Genomic DNA, 17,694 nt, shown 5'->3' with positions numbered 1-17,694 from the left:
TATCTAATAAGGTTAAAATTAACTCCTAAAGATAGTTTATATAGACCTTAGATACATACGTTACTAAGGTATAGGATAAGGATAAATAACTATAGGTAGTTAACCCTAGTAATATTATTTAAGTTAGATTAAACTTAATTTTAAAGGAACTTATCCTTAGTACTAAGTTTAAAGATATATAAAAGATAAAAATAAAGGCTAGTAAGTCTATAGACCTAATAGTAGCAGTAGCTATATTATTTATTAGAAGGCTTCCTACTAAGGTCTTACTAAAAATAGAAAAGAAAATACTAAAGATAAAGTACTACTAACCTAATATTAATAAAGATAATAATAAAATCTAGCTATATACCCTAAAGTAACCTTAAAAGGATGCTAATTTAGGGCTACTACTAGAAAAGCTAGAGCTACCTATTAATAATATAAATTATATATTTAACTTTACCCTAGGATAAAGCTTAGACTAGAATAGTAATAGTAATAATAAGTTAATAGAGGTACCTATAACTCTAAAATAGTAATATAATAAAAACCTTACCTATATAAATAAGGTTATTAACCCTAAAGAAGATAAAACTAAAATTACTCCTAGCCCCCTTAAGCTAGTATCCTTACTAGGATATATTATTCTAGGCTTAAGAATTTTAAATTTCCTTAACATACATTATTATTTATAATATACTATACAGTATATACCCTTAAGCCTATACGCAGTAAAGACGTAGTCTTATACCCTAGTCTAAGTACTAATAGTAAAGCTACTACCTTAACAACAGACGTTACTATAATAATAGGATAAAGGTAATAAATAAATAAATAAATCTTACCCTAATTTACACTATTACGTATATTAGACTAAGGATATATACTGCCTATATATATTTTAACTATTAATAACAGTTGCCCTAGATTTTCCTTTAAGATTGTATTATAAGGAATATATATCTTTAACCTTATAAATCTTTATATAAAATAATTATAACAGACCTAGTAATACTTCTACTACTTTATATAGTATATTTTCCTTTACTCTAATACTTACCTTACTTAATTATAGATAAATACTTTTCCTACTATAAGTAGATACACAAAATTATTATTTTATACCCTAAATAACTCCTAAAAAAGTATTTATAATACAGTATACTAGTATATAATATATAATAAGATATACCCTAGCTAGTAATAACACTCCTTTAGTACTGTAAGAATAACCTATAACACTAGCTCTAACTTTAAGAAACTATAAGGAAATTTTTCTTAAATATTTTAAGAAAATAATTAGGATAAGGAAGTTTTAGTAGGCAGTAGGAATATATAAAAGAAGATAATATTTTTCTTTCCTTTATTTAAAGGGACTAGAGGAATAAGTATAGCTAGATAATTATAGACAAACTTTAAGACAGCTCTAGCTAATATTATAGTCTGTATACGTTAGTTATCTAGGATCCTTATAATCTCCGCTAGAGTACTAGATAGCTCCTTAGCTTATACCATCTATACCTTAGATCACGTGCCTGTCTAGTCTGTAACATTTATTATCTCTACATCGTCCATTCGATGCACAAGCTTACCTTGACAACTACAGCTACATATTATACATCTTAAAAGATATCCAAGTGTAGTATTGTGCGCTTCAGCTAAATCAGTTGTTGTTAGCTATAATCCTATATCTTGATGTAGTCGGCAATTGCAGAAGTCAAGTTTTGCCATCTGGTTGTTCGGGGATACACAACAAGAACGAGCTCTTGCGTACAAGCCGAGTGCCTTGAGTGAGATTGGAGTTCTGTTGGCTGCTGTTGTCATGAGAGAACATCAGCTTCTTAAATACCGTGAAGGACCTACACATAAGCTCTCGCATTATCTGCGACCATGTCTGTCAGTGCAATCGAGAAAGGGCTCTAGTACTCTGGCGGTGAGCATGCATTGGTCAAACAATGCATTATTCGTTTGTTGTCACTCATCCGTAGGCTACGTGCACCATGCATCAAGTTCAGACAACCTTCAACTTCACGATATGTCTATGTGTAGCATCTGAGAGCCAGGCACGAAGAGAGTTGTCGGAAGTACGAAGCTTTCGCTAATTACCATTTCATATTGATCGTTGGTAGTAAATCGAGTTCGACTATCCTGAATAGATTATAGTTCAGAGTGAAAAAGAATGCGAAACTTCGAAAGAATAGAGAGTTTCTAAAGCATGAACAGTAACATGATCTAGCTGTTGAACTGGAAGGATTATGGATTTAATTTGACTTGTAAAATACGATAAAGACTATGCGATAACAGTTTGAAGTCAAGGTGGTTTATAGGAGAACCTGTGTAACAAATGTGTTCAAAATTTCGGAACGGCATTGTGAAGACCGAGCAATTGCAAACTATAAATTAAACTAGCGAAATACAGATGACCCCGTAGACAGAAGAAATAACATAAGAGAACAAGTGGATGTATAGACTCAAAACACAGTTGCGAGATATCTCTCCATTCTAATCTCGAGGAAACACCGACAGAAGGGCAGGTCTTTTTCAAAAGACACGCACGACCCGTCTGGGGCGACAATTGCGTCCCAGCTTAGAGAGCAGCCAAGCCCAGGTTGCGGCCAAAGTTCGCGTTCTTGAACGGGACGTTTGCGCTTCCAAAGCTAGTCTCCTCCAGGGTTTTCCTCGCGAGGGAAGGCATGGCATCCCAGTCGTTGATCCAGTAAGAGCGTCCATTGGTGTTCGTGAACTGAAATTCTTGGTTCCTGGGGAGAACGTGGTAGTATTCCACCTTGACGTTGTTTCCGTTCCTCTGTGGGTTGGTGGACTTCTTGAACTGGCCGTGACCTGAGGCGGCAGCGCCGAGGAGGCGAGGGTTTGCGTTGGCTGGGTTGTCGATCCAGACAACAACAGACTCCCAGTCGTGACGGTGGCCACCAGCAACGTTGCCGGAGACGGGCTGGTCCTTAGGGAAGTAGTAGGCGTACATGATGCCGAATCTGCCTCCGTGCCAGGCCGCTCGGGCATAGATCTGGCCTTTGTTGGTGTCTCTGCAGCCAGCACCCACGTTTCCAGAGTCTTGGAGACCGCCGCTACAAGTGCGTCAGTACAACGTTGAGAGAAGGATTGGAATGGCCTACCTGTAGTTTCCAAAATCGTCTACAGCAGTGTAAGGCTGGCAGCCATGGGCGATATGGAGCGAAGGGGTGAACATCTGAATGGCCCTGCCAATGGCACCTCCTTGAAGACGTGTTCGGATGGGGTTGAGGCTATCGTGTCGCACAAGACCGCGTGCGTCAAGACCAGACTCAACGGGAGCTCCCAAAACGCCAACCGCCATGGCAAGAACAGACAGGATCGAAGTAGGAAGCATGATGAAGTAATGGCGAGTAATATTAACTGAATGAATGTCTGTAGTCGAGTATGATTGGACAAGACTGAGTAAGTAAAGTGTGGATGATCTGTTGAATGAAAGGATGATGTTCTAGGAAGGACATTGGCATCTGACTTTATACTTCTCTGCTTCCAAGAGTCAAGATTTTCTGTTCCTGGGATTAATTACTTCCTTTACTCTCAAGAGTTCGCTCTCTCTCACGGTGATTAACAACCTAGCTAAGAACGGTGCCAAGACTGTCCGTATCGAGTTTATGGCATGATAGTAGATAGAAAGAGTATCTGCACGGCCTTTGATGCTCTGCTTACTCCCGCCTTTAGTCTCGAACCACCTCAGAAGATGCTGTTCTCTAGCTGGGCACACCGAGATGTGGCCGTGTGGATCCCGTGTTCGGTGATAGTAGCGGTGGCTTTAGCACGCTAGTCAGCCCTAGGAGACTTGGATTCGGGGGTATTTTAGTCACGAAAAGATGTTCGGTATGATTCGATGCGCAGTCATCGTAAATCATAAGCCAAGCATCGCTAAACATAGCTCAGTGGTTTCTTAGGAAGGACCGACCCTGCACACCAGCCGCGAAAAAACTTACCGTCTTGCTTGGTACAGCACAACGTGCCTTTCTAGTCTGACAGTCTGAGCACCTACAAGACTCTTGGTACAGAAACACCAAAGAGTTGATTCGTATATAATAACTCGCGCTACAGCAGATGTATCCCATTGGGTAGGAATTTTAACTTGCTGTTGGCGCCAAACATTTAGTCACTTCGCCAGTCTCTCGACTACGAAAGAACGTGTTTTAGATGTGTCCTTACATGAGCCTTACACGAGATACACGTGTCTCGTTGTTTGATCTCTAACACCTTGGAGGTCTGGCCAATGGAATGACACTGTAAGCGTACACTGAGATTCAAAGGTGTATTTGCCCGTCAAGACACTGACACACCGATGCTGTCTGATTGGCTGGTAGTCAGCCCATGACTTCAGGGTGATGCCGGACGAAGAGAAGAACATGTCACTTTTGGGGGCCTTGTGCAGATCACCTGCGTAGAGTACGGTTAAACCTGCGGTTTGGATAGATTTCCGGTTTGGGAACTAGCTTACAGTATCATTCACATTCCAATTTAAGGCTTGCCTTCAAATCACAAGAGAACCTTGACTGCGCCAAAAGTGTCATTGAGACTGCTCAAGTAGATCAGAAACCTCAATAGTCGCATTCTCTTTGTGGAGTGAGCTGTGCTAAACGTTCCATCAAGAGCTCTTGGAAGCAGTCAAACATAGCCAACACGCATTGTGTATTTCATCGAGTCTCCACCGTATCTTCCAACCATACTATCCACTGGATCTTGCATAAAAGATCACAAAGTCTTTGGTCCAAGCAAGCGGTGCGAACGTGTTACTCTTAGCACTTCCTTCCAGATACTCTAAGCGAGAGCATCATGACCACAACGAGAATGCCAAAAGGAAGATACCCGGATGAACTTGAACTCAAGCGCGAAGCCAGAAGACTGGATGATATTCCCAGATTATAGTTACTCGTCTCTCCTCCCAGATCCCATACGCTCCCCTTATGGGACCCATGGCACACATATCATGAGTATGCAAGTATAAAAACTAACCTATACACAGTCTCACGAAGGAGCCCGTAATCCTTGACGGACCGCACAAAAGTAAACTCTCAGCAAAATCACGTACATATAATACCCCCAACAACGAGACTAAAGCATTACACGAAGTCCACAAAGTACACTCCGCACATTTTGACAAGGTCAAATAAACCAAATCAAGGACGCACATCATAGTGACCAGACATCATTGCGCCAACTCACGAGATCTACGAGCTATCCGCGCTAGGACGACACATCAACCGCAATTCGCTCGCAAAGCGACAAGAAGACCTCGCCGAGCTTCGTATGCGTGCCGACTACGCGATGGACTATAAATTTGGGGATAAAATTGTAAGATACTACAACGGATAGTTGAAACTAGTGGAAGTGCACTGGTTCTTGGTTCATCGAAATACCCGGGACTAAACTGCAGTGAGGTCTCGCAACATTTTGACAACTACATGAGAGGAAAATATGAAACCTATACGCGTTGAGTATGATTAGTATACGCCTACCAGTGTGTTGTCCTTGCAGAATTTGATTTTGCAGATCAGGGTTGTTATCTAGCTGGAAAGGACGCAGTTTGGTTCCGGGTATTTCGACTGATTGCAAGCCCGGGTAAAATGTCAGGGCTCGTCGTAGGCCACCCTTCTACACGAGATACATCGCCTTCCTCGCTGTTTAGCACCTTCTCGGTTGCTCGGCACCGCTACACAGGCTCAGGCTCAGGCTAGGAAATATCCGAAGTCAATACGAGACCCTCAAGGTACTCAAATAGTCCATTGTCTCTCCCCACCACTGGGTGTCTAGTTAAGCCGATACCCTGATCTTCGATCCTGAAAGGTATCTCGTCTGCATAGCCCATCGGTTGTGCACGTGGCGTGACTTTAAAAAGAATAAGTGGGGAGGGGGAAGTCCATTCTCATTTCCTGTATAGTGATTACTGGGATGCACTGAGAATATTGATTGCGAGAGTGGAGAAGATAAATGATGGTAAAAGCTATATACTCCACTTTGTGAAATTTTCCCAATTCATGCTTGCAGCGGGCAAAAGGTCGCAAAAAATGACTTTTGAATCGGCAAGATTCCTGGCTTCTTTTGACTCGCTGACATCAAGCCCGTATAGAATTCGGGCGTGTTAGACTGACCATACTCCAGAACACATCATGTCCAAGCCTTCGTCTCGTATTCCTACGCGTCGTTCAAAACAACATCCTAGTCTGGTTAGCTCAAGTTTTGCAACAGTGACAATCAAGACTTACCCTAGCAAGCGAATACAGTGGCTTGATGCCAGTCCAGTACTCGAACTGATGAACGCCTTGTCCGACTAGTACCTCCAGTCCATTGACGCAGTTCCAGCCCGCATCTATACCCAACTGCAGCAAAGCAGTGACTGGCGGTTTGTATGCCATCTCCAGGAGGATACGCTCACCATCCTGCTTCTTCGTCTTCGCAATGTCAAACAGCACACAAAGCGACTCCCTGATGCTCGAGTCAAGCGGTTTGTCCGCCGGAACCGTCCCAATAGCCACACTGGGCAAAAGCTCAATTTCTTGAACATACTCCGGCGATGAGATGACATGCAAATCGTATTCCTCGGGGAAATCCTGCCTTAGTGCCTCCATCTTCTTGCTGTTGCGGCCGAGAAGGTAGATGGGACTGTATCCCATCTCACGTAGGGCGAAGATAGCTGCTCGACTTGTGCCGCCGCCGCCAATGACGAGGCCAGATTGCTTAGTCTTGGAATGCGCACCTGCATTGCGCAGAATGAGAATCATGCCGAGGTAGTCTGTGTTGCGACCGATGAGGCGGGTGACGTGTTTGCCGGTTGCTTCGTCGAAAGTAGTCTCGGGAACAATGGTGTTGAGCGCGCCGATGGCGTCGATTTCGGGGCCTACACCATCGAGCAAGGGGCGAACATCTTGCTTCAAAGGGATCGTTACGCTGGCGCCACCAAAGTCTGGGGCGCGGATGATATCGCGGATCGAACTGGCATCGGTTGTCTCATGGCGGCCGTAGTTGTGCGGCAACCCCGCTTCGCGAAAGAGGCGGTTGTGCAGACGTGGGCTGGGACTTTGCTGGACAGGCGATCCGAAGATGAAAAATTTCTTCGCGGAAATCTCGCCCATCAGCGTCAGGCCACGGCAAATATCAGCAGCGGAAAGCTGGCCTGGTGCAGTGGCAGAAGGGAGCAGAGGATGCGAGACAGGAGTCATAAATCCGTTCAATATCCGGCTCATCTTGCCGTGTTCGCCCATGTTGATAGCAATGAGTGGAATGGGGTGTGCTGTATCTGCCCAGCTCTTGAACTCCGCGAGTGCGTAGTTGTCTTGGATTGATTGAGCAACACCAACAAGCTTGATGACGTCTCCATACTGGACAGCACGGTTGTAGTATTGTATCCACGACCCATTGCTCCAGCTGAGCTCGTTGTTCGGGTCGTGATGGCTGGCGATGATGCTTGTAAAGCCCCGGGTTTCGGCCATTTCACGGAGGATATCTTCAGGCATCGTCATCTCCAGATCTAGGAACTCACAGCCTTGCCGTAATGCCAATCGATACAGTTCTCGGGCTTGCTCGTATGCATCGTCGGGGAACTTGCCGCCTTGAGCCTTCGTGCGCAGCGTGAATATGACTGGTGTCGGCGTCGCTGTCCGCAATAGTGTCAACTGGTCAGTGACAAACTCCGGGGAAGGCATGCCTTCAGGTGACTCAGGATCTTCAAGCAGATCAATTCTAAGCTCGACTGCATCCGCTCCGACCACCATCTCTGGTAGTGTCTGAATGCAGGGCTGGAGATGTGGCGCAGACAAGCAGACGAAGAACGACTGCTTTTTCTTCCTGATCGCCTTCAGTGCAGAGTGTCTACCAGTGATAGTGTTCAAGTAGCGTGCAAACTCCTCTAGAGGTCTGTTTAACCCTATGGGCTCTACAATCTGACTGTTGAACTGATAGTTACTGCACTCCACATACCACGACTTGCGACGCAGCCATACACCCATGATATCGTCCACGTATGCCGGTCGTGTCTTGTCGATCTGGAGGAACTCAACAACTTTGATAATATCTCGAGTGACGAGGAGAACAACGCCACCGTTCTTTTGGTATTCGATGAAAATCTTGCGCGCCACTGGTGATTCGACAATACCGCCACCACAAGCGAAGATATGGCCCGTCGGTTTCTCTTTGACAGTCTTCTGTAAGAGCTTGAGTTCCTCCTCTCGGAAGCCACTCCAGCCCGAGGTCTTGATGATTTCTGGAATCGACATGCCAAGATGCTCTTCGAGCGCCGTATCAAGGTCGACCAGCGGTCGTCCCAGGATGCGCGCCGCCCAGCCACCACTCGTCGTTTTGCCAGCACCTCGCATGCCGATGATGAAGATGGATTTCTGCTGCGCCTTGGTAGCACGGTTGTTATCATGCGACGTAATTGCCACCTCTACGCCTTCGAGCTGAGCTTTGAAGATCTGGTGCAAAGAGTCCCAATAGCCAGGCCACGTTTTGCCTGTGCACTCCTTTTCGAGGATAAGCACTGGTTTTGGAGCAACAAGGGAAAGTACAGCAAAACTCATAGCGACACGGTGGTCGTCATAACAATGAATGCCGGCCGTGGGAGCATCAAGCTGATATCCTCGTCCGTCAACTTCGATGCCGTCCTCAAACTGCCTACAGGTCACACCAAACTTGGCAAGCTCATCTTCCATTGCCTGGATACGATTACATTCTTTGACGCGTTGGTTTGCAATACCGTAGATGCGTGTAGTGGTCGACGTGCCATTCGAAGATGCTACTGCCGCGAGGACGGATGCAGTGAGGAAAGCATCGGTCATTGGCTCCATGTCGATCTCTTTGACCGCCTTGAGCTCTCCTCTCGGTGGGCCGGTTACGGTTGTTGATGACTCCGATTGCTCAACCTTACAACCCATAGGCCTCAGTACGTCGATCGCAAAGCGAGCATCTCCTTGGAGAGAGCCGGATCCGATATTGGGTACCGTGCACGTTGTGCCGGTGATGGCTGCGATAGCAAGTGGGTAAGTTGCGGAGCTGGCGTCGCTTTCAACCACGTACTCTGAGGGGTTCGTGTAAGGCTTATTGGGGATGTGGTACGTGTTTGGATCGGATTCTGATCTCTCCACTTTTACACCGAATGAAGCCATCATAGCGATAGTCATGTCGATATAGGGCTGTGAGATTACCTTACCGCCAACTAGTCTTAGAGTGACTGGCTTCTTGGAGTAGGGTGCGCTCAACAGGATGGAAGACACGTATTGCGAGGATACGTTGGCTGTGAGCTCGATGTCGCCCGAAAATTCGCGCTCGCCCCTACTGGCACCAAATCCTGCACATGCCGAGATACGCAAGGGCAAACTGCCTTCCTTCTCTCGATACGTGACATCGATGCCCATAGTGAGAAGGGATTTGACAAGTGGCCCAATCGGACGCTCTTTCATTCGAGCGTTACCGGTGATAGTTGTTGACGTGATGCCGTTCACAGGTTGCGCGAGCGAAGTCACAGAAGTCAAGAATCGTGCCGCCGTGCCAGCGTTCCCAAGGTAGAGCTCGGTACTTGTGGCCTTGAGATTACCGCCGTTGCCTGTTACCACTAACTCCTTGCCGTCGTTCTCCCATGAGAATGTAGCACCCTGCATCTTCGCAAGCGCGTCGAGCATGACTTGCGTATCGTCAGAATGTAGCAGGTTGGTGATTCGGCACGATCCAGTTCCAAGCGCGGCAAGGACGAGCACGCGATTTGAAATACTCTTCGATCCAGGGGGCGTGCATGTGACACTCAAATCAGAAGGGACGCCAGGGTGCACAGAAATACTTGGGAAAAGAGCAATTTTGATGTCGTGATCCGCAACTGAGCTGGCCTTCTTCTCGTACGTCCTACCAATACCCGACAACAGAACAATCTTCTTGATGCTGCCTGCATTCTTCTTGTCGATTGCCATGATCTTGATGAGCTCGTCGACTTGGCAATGCTTGTTCGCTGACCGTCTTCGCACAGTCTTGTCTGCTATCGATGTGGGCAGCCCGTAGCTCGCGATACACTTTGTCAACCGCGCAACTGCAGAAGGGTCAAGCACGCCTAGGTATCTCGCCAACTCGGCTTCTTTGACCATTCCCATCGCAACACACTCTCCGTGAAGAATTTGAGGGGTGAGAATCGCCTCATATGCGTGGCCGATCGAATGTCCAAAGTTCAGCAGGTTGCGCAGCCCACCTTCTCGTTCGTCTGCTGAGACAACCTCGGCCTTGACGCGTACAGAGCCCAAGACTATCCTTTTCAATATGCCAGCGATGTTGTCTAGGTTCCTTCGTCCATCCACAGCTTTCTGGTCCATGGCTGCGAGGATAGTATCCGCGTTGCCTTCGAGCGTTGTGAATTCCTCCTCGTCCCAGATGGCAGCCGTCTTGACCACCTCAGCCATGCCGTTGATGACCTCCCGCTTCGGTAGCGTCTCAAGGAATTGCAAATCGATGTAGATGCGCTCCGGCTGCCAGAATGCTCCGACCAGGTTCTTGCCCGCTGGTGTGTCGATTGCCGTCTTACCACCAATGCTCGAGTCCACCATGGCCAACAGCGTGGTAGGAACCTGCACGAACTTAATGCCGCGCATATACGTTGCTGCTACGAAACCAATCATATCTCCAATCACGCCGCCGCCCAGGGCTATTATGATGGTGTCACGCGTGCATCCCTGCGACAGCATCCAGTCCTCGACGGCGCCCTTTGTGCTCCGTGACTTTGAGCTCTCGCCGGGCGCTATCGAGTGTATGAGGAGGCGCGGGGGAGAAGAAAGGGACTCGGCCGCGGCGGCGAAGGAGCGCTCGAACGTGGGGACGTAGAGGGGTCCGGTGTTTGTGTCGGTGATGAGGACATACGTCGACGAGGGGATGTTTTTCAGCAGATCTTGGGCGACGTAGCTCTGCCAGAGCCCGTAGTCGACGACAATTGAGTCTTTGCCCAAGATCTGCACCTTGGTGGGCTCGGCTGGCGCTCCGTTGGCAGCCATGATGGGCTGTGTGGGCGAGAGTCAGGGTCTCGAAAATAAAGCAGGTGCGACCACCAGACGCAGTGATGGTGCGTAGGAGGTGTAGAAAGGCACAATTGGTATACAGAAGGGTGGGTCTCAGCGCATGATACTGCAAGGGGTTGGTAACGTGAGTCAAGTGAAAAACAAAACTTTTGTGAATGCTGCTTTCATGTCATCGATTCAACTCCGAAGTGCGGAGTTCGTGCACGGACTCCGGCTACTTTACTCCACACATCGACACCTATTCTAAATTCGGTCACACTCGTCCAGCAAGAACCATGACGTATTCAGACAGGCAATTCTCGACAGATCAGTGAGCTGTAGCTATAGGACTTGATCACGACCTCACCTTCATACTTCTAATAGATTCGCCTTAACCTGATATCTTCGGTGCATCCTATAGACGAGCGCGACAACCATTGTCCATCCTTGAAGTGATACTACCTCCTTGGGTACCGCACAAACATATCAGTGCGTCAGACCAAAGTTTGCCGGATCTTTATAAGGCTCTGCTATTGATGTGTGTGTATTATTGGTGTTTCCAAGACTGGAGTGACAAGTCATAAAGTAGGTACTGCGACATCGACTGGTGATTGTCTCGTCCTCCGACGTTTGGAAGTGGTGGAAGTGGTGGAGGTGCTGGCACGTTGCCAGCGTTTCGTCCCTCTCTGCTTTGTCATCACGTCTTAACGCGATAACGATGAGCACCCTCATGGAACTTCAACACTGCTTCTGCATATCTCCGAACTCTCTTGGCCAGGCTGGATGCCAAATATTTCATTTGTCGGAGCCAAGAAACGCAAAACTCGCCATCCAGGCTGGGTCTTCACAATGTCGCGGCGCACGCAAGTTGCTTCTCAGCCCGCGCTTGCTAAATGCAAGCTTCTCTCGCTCGTCGACGAATTGCTTTTGAACATCATCGATCACACCGATTGCCGAAAAGCGCTCTGCAACCTTGCCGCAACATGCACGCGTTTCCAGGGTCTCGCGGAGCCGTATATCTGGCGATCGCTGCTTGTACTGACAGGTGGACATGCACGCAAAATCGCCGCAGCCTTTGATAGCTGGGACGCGAGAGTTGACTTTGTTCAGGAGATGTCTGTTAGGTATCAGGACAACCACAAAGAAGGGATTGAAGATCTCAATCATTTCGTTGGACTAATGGCGAAGCTGCGTCATTTGACGCTTGAGAGCCCGTGTCCAAACAACTCTGAATGGAATACGGTTTCTTACTTTGATGGATGGTCACGGATTGACTACACAAACTTGCTTGCAGGTTCGGTGTACCCCCGTATGGATATGACGCCTACACTCCCTATGCTACAATCTCGTAAGCCAGAGGTCTGACTGTTCAAGAAAGCTAGCTTACGACTTGCAGTTACGCTACATGGGCATGGCCCGGATAACAAGATGTTCGTCCTCGAGCGCCGGGCTGCGGCGATGTTCTTGCATCCCACTTTGCGAAAGATAACGATATCATGCCTGAACTTCGACACCGACATTGAACTCAATGATATCCCTATCGAAAAACACAAATCTACGCCATTGCAGAGCCTGACATTGATCGAATGCAATGTTAACGTACGCTATCTGGATGTTGTTCTTAGTCTACCCAAAGCTTTGAAGGAGCTGTCAATAAATGAGCGCTTGCACTCATTTCCAGAATGCAGACCATCTATGGATCCTAAGACACGCACCTCTTCTGTGCTTTTCCTTACCGCATTACAAAAACAGGCAGGATCCTTGCGAAGCCTTGTTCATATCGGAGGTAAGATGCAGCATCTGACCGACCGGGAGACCGATCCACAAGGTTCTTCGAAGCTACGATCTCTTGTTGAACTTGAGCATCTCGAACTCGGCTTCGAATCACACCTGTACTATTATCTGCGTGATAACGGCTTCCCTCCTGCGCTCAAGACCCTGAAAATGCTGGACAATGCGATCTCTATCGGCGCGGGGCACTTCTTGGATCCTCTGCTTAGAATTATCTTCCGCTCCATGACCTCTCTTGTAACCAGTCATCTTCCTCAAAATCTAGCACCAGGATTCACACTGCACCTCATGTTCTCTGAGACTACCATACGCCGTCTACGCGTCCAAAATACGATAGACCTGGACCTGAACCAGCTTCTTACTGAAATCTTCCTCGACCGGCCCACCGTTTACAAGATTGCGGATATCCTCAAGTCGTACAAGTCTCGCTTCTGCATCACTCGCGAATCGTTCCCTTCTGGAATGGGATACATACCACCGTACATGTACGGCGAGGAGCTCCCCGTCGAGACGGTGATGTACGATTCGGATGATTACTGGCGATTCAACACTATCAGCTTCCGCGCCATGGATGATGAGGAATTGAAAAAAGAGCTTGAAAAAGAGAAACGAATGCTCATGTGCCAGAGCTGCTACATGCTCAACTGTTCAGTCGGTGATTGTATATTTGAGCGGGATGCGACGCGTTGTTCGAGCTGCGAATTATGGGATCGGAAGTGCGAGAGGGCAAAAGACGAAGATGGGAGCTCTGTTGCGCAAGCGGCGCAGTAAGACTACGACTTGAAAAGCCTAGGCTTGTTTTGATGATGTCGGAGGTGAAGTGTATCGATTTCAAGACGTTATGCGCCTGAGAACAGAGGCGCCGACCTGCCATATATACGAATGGTCCTGGTTTGCGCAGGATAATGACCACCGTTACGTTGTTTTCGCGGCGAATCCGCAATAATCGGCCATCACGTGCATAGTATTAGTGACTCGGGCCATGACGAAGTCCTCCGAGGTAGGACAACCAAGAAGGGGTGTAGACAGAAAGCAGTGTTTCACGGAAACGATACACAAGTACAAGCAATGCGCACCGAGAACAGCAACTGACTCCAAGTCGTATGTCAACATTTAGCCATACTTGCACAGGCTGTTTCACGAGACCAGATACTAGATACTGAGATTCACCCAAAGGCCCCGTGTACCCAAACCAAGTGAAAGTGAACTCAGCACGAACAGCGCCAAAACCCACTTGCGCCCTTTCGGTCACCTTTTCGACTCAGTCCCTGCATTCAACCAACCGTGAACTATCATGAGATTAGCGTACCTACTTATCTCTGTGCTCTTTTCTCTTGTGAACTTTATCGCTGGGAGTGCAAGTTGCTGCAAGTACGTATATCATTAGCAAAGAATCGGACGGATTCCGCAAAGTATCACGGTAGCCACCAGGTTGGACGGTATAAGACTAATTCATAGCTAGTCACACTGAACTCAATGGGCCAACACCACACCATGACACCGCGACCGATCATCCAGCACTAACTCCCCGTTCGCCTCCTCCGCCACCCCCAAATCGCCCAGCGGGCCCAGCAAACGACTTGACATGGGAGAGATGCCGAGCTAAAGGCTGCACATTCACTTGGGCCATGCAAGCCAACGATGCAGATGTAGGCCCCACATACGCCCCCGAACGCTCCACAGCTGGCAGTCCCTGGCGAAACTTCAACGATCTACTCCTGTGGTTCTGGAGGCCCTTCCCCAACTCCCGCGTCGACGAGCGTTTCCACGATTTCTACGGCAGGTACTGGGGCGTAGGCGACGCGCTTGAAGGCCTCGGTGTAAGCCCGTACTCTGAGTTATACGAAGGCGGCAAGAATATCCTGTACTTTTTCGACCATCAAAGTTACGACCCTGAGGATCCGCCGGATGTCAATGACCAAAGGTATCAGTTGGAAGAAGGCGGGAAGATATATCGCGCTACGGGCGCGTCGTACTGTTTCTCGGTCAATCCCTGGGAGGGTGTCATCATTGGTTTCAATCGCAAGAGTCCGAGGTATGCGGCCAAGGAGCGAGGACCGCCTGTGCCTGAGGATGAGCTTCCGGCTGTCAGTCAGTTCTCGGACATTGCCTGGCTTCACTGGGATGGGGTCACGCGAGCTCGGCACACGGAGGTCACGAGCCTCCGCTACTTCCTCTCTGTCGGCATCGACAATACGGAGACGAAATCTGTTATCAGAAGGGCGATGGACAGTAAGGGGTGGCAGTTGAGTGAGTGGCCGGGTCACACGTTTGAGCGGAGGTGGGAGGAGACACGGGCGATTATAGGTACGTCTGCGAGTGTTCAAGCTCTTGAAGTAAACTTTCAATCTTTAGTTTTGGTGCTTTACAAGCGCCTTCTTGCTGACATGTGGAAATGCAGGTACACCCAACGTGCAGGGCTTTGCATACCTCCTGATTCAACACAAGGATGTGCTTGGGAACATGTTCATCGACAAAGTGCAGGTTTTCCACGGCGATACCACGCATCAGAATCCTTGTATAGTCATGCATTTATCGAAACCAAGAGTCGACAATGTTGGTGTAGAGGGGAGGAAAGATAGCGTGAGAACACACGTGATACGCGCTCAGTTGTGAGAGCGGGTCAGTAGTCGCAGCCACAGCTACTGAGAAGCAAGCCGAGGCAAAGTTCTCCTTGACACATGGGCATTTCTACGGCAATACTCGGAATCGTCTAGAGATATCGAGCCGACGTAGCAGGAACTTCGTCAAAAGAGGATCCAACCAATAGAATGCGTCCATGTAGGGTAGAGTTGGCATTCATGTGAATATATCACGGACTGGAGTCACATGGGCGTCTGGTGCCGGTGGAAGTCATATACGGCCCACGCCTCTGTACGAGAGTAGGCTGTTCGTGTGCTGTTTGAATTTCTCGTATTTGCCCTGCATCCGATTGCGTGCCACCCCTCGGCAACACGGCGTAACGGCTGCCCCGCGTGACGATGCTGGGCACCCACATCAGGCACCTGGAAGGGGAATGCGCAACACGGCTGGTGCAATTAATCCGCGTATACCATCATCCACTGGCGAGCCGACTAGGCGATCGGGCGGACCAAGTGCTGGTTGCGGTGTAATCCGGCGTCCAAGCTCGCGATGTGAGGATTTTCCATAGACCATCGGATGGCTTTACCCCGCGGCTCTTCTCCCCCAGCTACGACGGACCTATCATCCCATCTCAAACGCCGCACTTCCTCCAGTCGAGACCGCGGCCGGCAGCGCAGGAAGCACGACGACGCTCGTAGACGGTCGACATTCCTCGGTTATACACTCCTCTTGCCGCCATGAGGCCTGTTATGACTGCCGCCGCTGGTATCCGCTCAGCAGCCTCAATTGCACGACTACCTCGAGTTCAGCGCTGTGGATTTGCGTTCGCAACTAGAACTCTAGCCTCCCACTCGAACTCTGCGACATCGGCTGCCCTCTTAAACGCTCGCCGGACAGCAACAAACCCAACCCCCTCCTACACGAACCTCAACCGCGGACAGTACAGGATGGCGTCGACTACGGGTATCAAGAAGATCAAGGTGGTGAACCCCGTCGTGGAGCTCGACGGCGATGAGATGACGCGCATCATCTGGCAGGTCATCAAGGACAAGTTCATCCACCCTTACCTCGACATCGACCTCAAGTACTACGACCTCGGTCTGGAGTACCGCGACGAGACAGACGACAAGGTCACGCTCGATGCTGCCGAGGCCATCAAGAAGTACTCGGTCGGTGTCAAGTGCGCGACCATCACACCCGACGAGCAGCGCGTCGAGGAGTTCAAGCTCAAGAAGATGTGGCTGTCGCCCAACGGCACCATCCGCAACCACCTGTAAGAAGTCCAACCACGTGCCGAGCAGCGCAGAGCACAATGCTGACTCCCTACCACAGAGGAGGAACCGTCTTCCGTGCGCCCATTGTCATTCCCCGTGTGCCCCGCCTCGTGTCTGGCTGGAAGCAGCCCATCATCATCGGTCGCCATGCGTTCGGCGACCAGTACCGTGCCAAGGACCGCACCATGGACACCGAGGGTACCCTCGAGATGGTCTTCACACCAAAGGGCGGCAAGCCCGAGGTTATCAAGGTCTACGACTACCCCGCAGGCGGAGGTGTCGCCCAAATTCAGTACAACACGACCGAGTCCATCACCGGCTTCGCCCACTCATCCTTCAAGCTTGCGCTCGAGAAGAAGTTACCCCTCTACATGAGCACCAAGAACACCATCCTCAAGGCCTACGACGGAAAGTTCAAGGACGTCTTCCAGGAAATCTACGAGAGCCAGTACAGGAAGGAGTTCGAGGCTGCCGGCATCTGGTACGAGCACCGTCTGATCGACGACATGGTCGCCCAGATGATCAAGAGCGAGGGCGGCTACATCATCGCCATGAAGAGTACGTACACACCCACAACCCCCACATCCAACTACCCACTAACCCACCCCAGACTACGACGGAGACGTGCAATCCGACATCGTGGCCCAGGGCTTCGGCTCCCTCGGCCTCATGACCTCCGTCCTCATCACCCCCGACGGCAAGACGTTCGAGGCCGAGGCCGCCCACGGCACAGTCACACGCCACTACCGCGAGCACCAGAAGGGCAACGAGACATCCACCAACCCCATCGCCTCCATCTACGCGTGGACACAGGGTCTCTCGAAGCGCGGCGAGCTCGACGGCACACCCGAGCTCGTCGTCTTCGCCGAGCAGCTCGAGAAGGCCTGCGTCGACACGGTTGACGTTGATGGCATCATGACGAAGGATCTGGCTCTTGCTTGTGGGAAGAAGGATAGGGGTAGCTGGGTCACGACGAATGAGTACCTTGATGCTGTGGAGAGGAGGCTCAAGGCTAGTCTGAAGGAGAAGTTGTAGGTTGTTGGTGCGTTTTGCAT

At 49.2% G+C, this 17,694-nt stretch overlaps 5 protein-coding genes across 5 annotated transcripts; 3 read left to right on the top strand and 2 right to left on the bottom strand.

The window, feature by feature from the left end:
- Nucleotides 1–2,569: 2,569 nt before the first annotated feature.
- On the bottom strand, nt 2,570–3,316 carry P153DRAFT_280740 (necrosis-and ethylene-inducing protein-like protein 1 precursor; the record flags this gene model as incomplete). The annotated part of the gene is made up of 2 exons (XM_033663091.1): nt 2,570–3,068; nt 3,117–3,316. 2 exons carry the CDS (start codon nt 3,314–3,316, stop codon nt 2,570–2,572), a joined length of 699 nt encoding a protein of 232 aa, XP_033528128.1.
- Nucleotides 3,317–5,914: 2,598 nt separating this feature from the next.
- P153DRAFT_306252 (Pentafunctional AroM protein) lies at nt 5,915–10,988 on the bottom strand (the record flags this gene model as incomplete). The annotated part of the gene is made up of 2 exons (XM_033664627.1): nt 5,915–6,186; nt 6,234–10,988. 2 exons carry the CDS (start codon nt 10,986–10,988, stop codon nt 6,163–6,165), a joined length of 4,779 nt encoding a protein of 1,592 aa, XP_033528127.1. The 3' UTR covers nt 5,915–6,162.
- Nucleotides 10,989–11,774: 786 nt separating this feature from the next.
- P153DRAFT_372329 (uncharacterized protein) lies at nt 11,775–13,553 on the top strand (the record flags this gene model as incomplete). The annotated part of the gene is made up of 2 exons (XM_033669385.1): nt 11,775–12,339; nt 12,388–13,553. 2 exons carry the CDS (start codon nt 11,775–11,777, stop codon nt 13,551–13,553), a joined length of 1,731 nt encoding a protein of 576 aa, XP_033528126.1.
- A 523-nt stretch (nt 13,554–14,076) lies between these two features.
- On the top strand, nt 14,077–15,398 carry P153DRAFT_372328 (uncharacterized protein; the record flags this gene model as incomplete). Its single annotated transcript, XM_033669384.1, has 4 exons — nt 14,077–14,118; nt 14,170–14,221; nt 14,301–15,089; nt 15,184–15,398. The coding sequence occupies 4 exons, from the start codon at nt 14,077–14,079 to the stop codon at nt 15,396–15,398; spliced, it is 1,098 nt and encodes a 365-aa protein (XP_033528125.1).
- Nucleotides 15,399–16,312: 914 nt separating this feature from the next.
- On the top strand, nt 16,313–17,674 carry P153DRAFT_280461 (isocitrate dehydrogenase mitochondrial precursor; the record flags this gene model as incomplete). Its single annotated transcript, XM_033663078.1, has 3 exons — nt 16,313–16,638; nt 16,698–17,197; nt 17,250–17,674. The coding sequence occupies 3 exons, from the start codon at nt 16,313–16,315 to the stop codon at nt 17,672–17,674; spliced, it is 1,251 nt and encodes a 416-aa protein (XP_033528124.1).
- Between the last annotated feature and the right edge of the window lie 20 nt (nt 17,675–17,694).

The sequence above is a fragment of the Dothidotthia symphoricarpi genome (assembly GCF_010015815.1).
Source record: "Dothidotthia symphoricarpi CBS 119687 unplaced genomic scaffold P153scaffold_2, whole genome shotgun sequence".
NCBI classification, from domain to species: domain Eukaryota; kingdom Fungi; phylum Ascomycota; class Dothideomycetes; order Pleosporales; family Dothidotthiaceae; genus Dothidotthia; species Dothidotthia symphoricarpi.
This window is presented reverse-complemented; position numbering and strand designations above follow the sequence as displayed.